The 6,931-nt window shown below is 33.8% G+C and overlaps 1 protein-coding gene across 1 annotated transcript; it reads left to right on the top strand.

Annotated features, from left to right (window-relative positions):
• Positions 1–1,072: 1,072 nt before the first annotated feature.
• LOC139899931 (uncharacterized) lies at positions 1,073–1,423 on the top strand. The gene has a single exon (XM_071882756.1). It carries the CDS (start codon positions 1,073–1,075, stop codon positions 1,421–1,423), a length of 351 nt encoding a protein of 116 aa, XP_071738857.1.
• Positions 1,424–6,931: the final 5,508 nt, after the last annotated feature.

The following is a 6,931-nucleotide window of genomic DNA, read 5'->3' on the forward strand; positions in this document are numbered from 1 at the left end:
TGATATGATAGATTCAGTGAGGTGGATAATCTGATTATATAGAATATAATATTAGGTCAAATGACAAAAATGCCCTCACATGCTTGTCACATGATTAACTTTAACGGAAAAAGTTAACAGTGTTAGTGAATTGGACTATCCTTGCTCCACTTTTAAGTCACAAGGACTATCCACACTCAAAACGGCAACTTTGTCTATCCATGCTGGCTGGTACAAACCACAGGGACTATCCGCGCAATTTTCTCATTTATCTATATAAACTCATACATTCTACAATTTTAACACGCCAAATCTCTTTATTTTTCTTTCATTTCTATCAATTATATCATACAATTTATATAATTTCATGGCATCGTATTTACTTAGTTACGATTCCGATTCGGAAGACGAGCGTATTATTGCACTAATTCAACATTTAGAAGATGAAGATGACGAAGTCGAATCCGATCGTGCTCCAAGATCCCGAATTTAAATTCCAAGAAATCGTGAGGAAGCCGGAGAAAACTTATGGAAGGATTATTTTAGTGACACATCCGTGTTTCCGCCATATAAATTTAAAAGGCGTTTTCGTATGCGGATTGAACTATTTCTCTGAATATCGCAAGGTATTTCTAATTTTGATTCTCATGATATTCCCGAGCATTTTAGATTTTTTAGGGAACGTCTCGATGCTATCGGTCGTCCGACTTTTACAATATTGCAAAAAATGACTTCGGCTCTACGCCAATTGGCGTATGGAACTGCAGCCGATATGTTTGATGAATATTTAAAAATGAGTGAGCAAACCTCAATACTTTGTTTAGATAACTTTTGTAAATGTATTATTACATTATACAAAGAACGTTACATGAGATCTCCCAATGCATACGATGTTCAAAGATTATATAGTAAACGTGAGGAGAAACATGGTTTTAAGGGTATGCTCGGGAGTATTGATTGTATGCATTGGGAGTGGAAGAATTGTCCCGTTGCTTTGAAGGGACAATAAACTAGGGGTGATCACAAGAAACCTACCATTATGCTTAAAGTAGTTGCTTCGTATGACTTGTGGATTTGGCATGCATTTTTTGGAATGGCGGGTTCCAACAATGATATAAATGTTTTGAATCAATCCTATGTTTTTGATAAACTTAAAAAAAGAACATCTCCACTAGCACCATTTGAGGTAAATGGTAATCAGTACACAAAAGGCTATTACCTAGCTGACGGTATATATCCTGATTGGGCTACTCTAGTCAAAGGTTTTACATGTCCGACAGATGATCCAAGGATTAAGTTTACTAGGTTTCAAGCTAGTGCCCGAAAGGATGTAGAGAGGGCATTTGGGGTTCTTCAAGGTCGATTTCATATTTTAAGGTTAGCAACGCACTATGTCGGTAAACAAGATGAGGAGAGTTATGGACTGTTGTATCATATTACATAATATGATTTTGGAAGATCAAGGATTTGCGTTAAGTGATTGAGAGGAAGAGTTCATTACCGAAGATATGGAGAATCGTCCAGAACGGATACCGAATAGAGGACGGGATCAAGACATTATCATCCGAGAGATAAGAGATAGGACGGTGCACGACCAACAAACCGATGATCTAGTTGAGCATATTTGAAACCTACCGTCCGCATTCCGCACCATGAATGGTTAAATTTTATGTAATGGTTAAATTTTATGTATTGGTTAATTTTTATATGTTTTTAATTATATGTAATATAATTTGTATTCATAATAAAATAAAAAAGAAAAAGAAAAAATAAAACTGGTGGGACCTATTTGACACTGGAGGGGCGTCAGGGTTATTTGAGTGTCAAATGCTGACACTGCCACGTCACAGGCAGATTGCACTTTTTGGCCAAAAAGTGAACAATTTGCCTGTGAGGTCACAGACAAGATTATTCATGGTCTTATAAAAACATATTAAATTGAAAGCAATTGTTATTACGTAAAACTATATAAACTTCGAAATCATTGTATTATAATGTGATATTTGTAGAATACATAAACCTTAATTCTGATAATGAACCATAAGGCCACAAATGAACTTGAAGCACTAACTTAAGCTAAAAATAGAGTCTAACAAATTAAACGAGTAAAAATGACTCGCACGTTATTTTAACATAGTTTCGCTTTATATTTTAACATTGTATCAATAGTAGAAATGACTTGGTCTTTGAAACGAAAAATCGTTTACAGCAATATATATACATTAAAACATTGTATTAATAACTCATAATTAAATATACGCAAATTGGTACAAACTTCTTTAGTAAGAAAAATTAAAATAAGTAAACTCTAAAATAATTGAAAAAGAATAAGCCACATGCGAGCACATGTTTGTTTATTTAAAAATAAAAGGTAAACTACAACATTTAGTTATAAAACGACATATGATAACATCTAATATGACAAATTTTTAAACGACCATTAATAATTTAATATTTAGGATTAAGATACTTCATTCAAATTTAATGGAACACACATACATAAGCTAGTACTTTTTTTTATAAGGAAAAAAAAAAAAAAAAAAGAAAGAAAAAAGCAACATAAACCTACTACTCCCATAAAATTGGCCATGGCCCCTCCCAATACCTTTTATTCTCTGTAGTTAGTGTAGTGTGAGGTATTGACGTCTAAATATAAATATATCATTTTTTAACGCGACGTCAGAGAGGTATCGTCCGATGTGCTGACATCGGGTGACGCCTCCTGACGCCTATAACCGAGCGTCAACACTGATGAGGTAGGGACGTCAGTTAATTTTTTAATGTAAAAAAAATTCGTCAAAAGGAGGTGTCGTGAGCTGATTGGTCCAAAAAACTAGCCGTTGGCGGCTATGAAGCCCATTTTTCAGTTTTTTATTTTATTTAAATTATGTATCTATCGGCTATATTTTTGAGTAACATCAAGTGTCGATTTATTGGCGTCTTGACTGTCGTTTAGAGCCTAAATTGAATTCTAGGCATGATTTAAAACCCATAGAAATTTGATTCTACCATTTTCATGACGTCTAAATTTTTATTTTTGATTTTATTATACTCCTTTAAAAAAAAATTACTACTTATTGGCCGGAGGTCTACTCGGAAGCAATCTCTTTATCCGTCAAATAGAGAGAGAGATGACTTTCTCTACTTTTGAGAGTGTTTTCACTCTAGGTGGAGAAAACGGCTTGTCTTTATTCTCGGATAGATGAAGAATTGTCTACATCTCACCTCCCCCATACACCACTTGTGTGGTATTGAGTTTTGTTGTTGTTTTTATATATTTATCTATATAAACCCATACACATTCTCAATTTTAACACACCAAAACTCAATAATTTCTATCAATTTTACACTTTTAATCATACTATTTTTAAATTAAATGGCATCGTATTTACTTAATTCCGAATCCGATTTGGAAGACGAGCGTATTATTGCACTAATTCAAGAATTAGAAGATGAAGATGCCGAAGTCAAATCCGAGGGTGTTCCAGGATCCCGAATTTATATTCCAAGAGATTGTGAGGAAGCCGCACAAAAGGATGTAGAGAGGGCATTTGGAGTTCTTCAAGGTCGATTTCATATTTTAAGGTTAGCGGGAAAACACTATATTACCATAGGCGGAGCCATGTATCAAGTTGTGGGGTCAAGTGACCCCACTCAAACATCACTATATATGTACATATGTCTGTAGGTATTATGAATAAGTTATTGTAGATCAGTTGGTTAGGTCCCTAGTTCAGTTTGCGGGCTCCCAAGTTCAAGCCTTTGCATTACCCTTTTTATTTTAAACCAATTATGGGTCATTATTTCGTTTAAATCCACCTACAGTATTGGTGGAAACATAATACGATAATTGGAGCCATTAATTGAATCTATTCAATATTCAACATAATATCAGCTTACATTTATATTTTTCAAATTTTAACGGTCAAAAAAATGAAGTATTAAAATTAAAAGGTCTTTTGAAGTTCACTAAAAAGATACAGTAATTATGTATAAATTTCTTATTTATTAAATATTATTATACATAACATTTAGAGAAAATTACTCAAATAAGCACTTTTAGGCCTCTCTCTCAAATATAAGCGGTGTCAGACGAAAGTTTTCAAAAATAAGCATAGATTTCGCCTAAAGTTTAGGCGAATTAGGCGAAAATGTTGATATACAATGAAAAAAGTATACGTCATTAAAAAACTTACGCCTAACTTTTTTTGGGAGTTTTATAATATGATTTCGCCTAACTTACCCAATCTAGGCGAATCAGACGGAAAAGTTCTTAGGCGAATTGTGCGTAACTTTTTAACCAATCAAAAAGTGTCACGAGTGTTTAATTTTTTCGTCTCACCTATTTTTAGGCGAATTCGGCGAAAAGATAAAAACTTTTTTTTTTCGCCTCACCTTATTACTTCAGTTTTTTACTATCGTCTCACATCAATACTATCGCCTAATCTCGCCTCCTCCTCCACCGCCACCGTACCCACCGAACTCCATTGTACTCCACCACTGTAACCCACCACCCGTACCCCGCCGTACCCCGCCACATTCATTAGAATTTTTTTAATCTTTATTGTATAACTGTATATGGTATAACAAAATAGGCACAGTTACAATTAATTTAATAACCTAATTTGATGCATATGGTATGATGGTTGTCATGTTTCTTGTTCTACTTGATGCTCTTTATTCGAAAATTAAAGTTTAATAGATTTGGTTCGTGTGTTAATCCATCTCTCATAATATGTTCACTTGTTATGCAAAGAATGTTTGAACAAGTAGGCTTTGACCCAATGTTTACAAAATTTAGTTTGTGAGTAGGACTCGATACCAGGTTTTTGAGTTTGGGTCATGACATTTATCGGATGTATGGATGTGATTTTTTAAAACAATTACTATTTACCAGTAGTTTCTCGTGTTTCCGACTTGTGTAACGGACATTTGCTATTTTGCTTATCTTTACGAGTATAGTTTTTTTATGTAAATTAAGTAAAATTGTTAATACTAGCTACAATACAACCGATTAGTGCTAGCTACAATATTGCGAAGTTACTGTTAGAACTTCTTGGTAGAAGCACGTTTAAACACCATCTCCAGTAACGATTTTTCTTCGCAAAACCAATTATGTCTAGTAGAAAAATCTGAAAATGTACTGTTTAGTGAACAACACTCTGGAGGTTGGCGGGGTACGGGTGGCGGGTTACGGCGGTGGAGTACGATGGAGTTCGGTGGGTACGGTGGCGGTGGAGGCGAGATTAGGCGATAGTATTGATGTGAGGCGATAGTAAAAAACTAAAGTAATAAGGTGAGGCGAAAAAAATAAGGTTTTTACCTTTTTGCCGAATTCGCCTAAAAAATTAGGTGAGGCGAAAAAATTAAACACTCGTGGCACTTTTTGATTGGTTAAAAAGTTCCGCCTGATTCGCCTAAGAACTTTTCCGCCTGATTCGCCTATATTGGGTAGGTTAGGCGAAATCATATTATAAAACTAAAAAAAAAAGTTAGGCGTAAGTTTTTTGATGACGTGTACTGTTTTCATTGGATATCAACATTTTCGCTTAATTCGCCTAAACTTTTGGCAAAATCTATGCTTATTTTTGAAAGCTTTCGTCTGACACCGCTTATATTTTAGAGAAGCCTAAAAATGCTTATTTGAGTAATTTTCTCTAACATCTATATTAGAAGGTAACTTGATTTATTTATGTTTGTACTTAATATCACTTCTTCAACTAAAATTTAGTTACTCACTATATTTCACTATTATTATGTGACCCCATTCATCTTAGATCCTGGCTTCGCGCCTGTATATTACAATAAAGGATGCAGCACCACACATGTTGTTTTCGAATTATGAAAATACATTTTTTGACACCGAGGCAGTAGCCTGAGTGGTAGAAGCTTAAGTGTGGGCGGGCCCCTTGTTCTATAACGATTAGGCGGGGGTTCGATTCCTGTGGGGGGAGGTTTTCTCAAGGATCCCTGTGCTAAGTTTCATATTGTGGGCTTATCACATGGGCCCGTTTGCAGTTCCATTTCGGGCTGTATTACGAGGTTCGGTCCAAAGCACCTGGGTACTCCGTGTCGAAGGGTGTGAAGAGTTTCCCCCTAGCGTGTGTGTGTGCAAATGATGAGTGTCGTTGAAATAAATGATACGCTGATGCAAATAGCCGTTAAAAAAATATATATATATGTCAGTTTTTATTAATAATATTAGATTAAAAAACTGTATAAAATTAAACAACAAAATTTCAAATGAAATTCAATCTACAGAAGAAAAAAAAAAAGAAGAAAAAATTAAAATTAATAACTGTTTCAAGAACATTGTCAACTGACATTAGAATTTAAGTAAAAAAAAAAGTGTAAAGATAAATAAGAATAAAAATAAAAATTAATAATTGCTTATGAATTCATAGTAGCCCAATCAAAACGCAATAAAGTACAAGTGTTTTTTTTTTTCCTAATAAACTAAGAACTTTAATTTAAAAAAAGAATTATGGTCTATTGCTTTTACAACTCTAACCGTATCAATTTAATTACTGTTTGAACTGGACTTTTTGTTTATTTTTTTAAATGGGCTGAAGCCCAATTTGGTATTATGGTCACATGAATACGTGATCTCTATGCTGATGGAAATTGAGATGATAGTAATTAAAAGGGATTTAATTTTTTTTACGGCAAAAATATTAATATATATATATATATATATATATATATATATATATATATATATATATATAAAGATCGTAAAGATCTGGTGGTACACACGGATAATGAAATTGAAATGTCTCGCTCTGATCGTCCTATAAACAATGGACGATTACATTGAAAGAGAGCGGACACTTGAAATTGAAAAGATAATACACACATAAGACCATCAATCATAAATCTAAATAATACATAAAATCCGGCACGTATTAACGCCTCAATCACCACTACTCAAAAGCCGCATGACTAATATGAA

The sequence above is a fragment of the Rutidosis leptorrhynchoides genome, chromosome 3 (genome assembly GCF_046630445.1).
Source record: "Rutidosis leptorrhynchoides isolate AG116_Rl617_1_P2 chromosome 3, CSIRO_AGI_Rlap_v1, whole genome shotgun sequence".
Taxonomy (NCBI): Eukaryota; Viridiplantae; Streptophyta; class Magnoliopsida; order Asterales; family Asteraceae; genus Rutidosis; species Rutidosis leptorrhynchoides.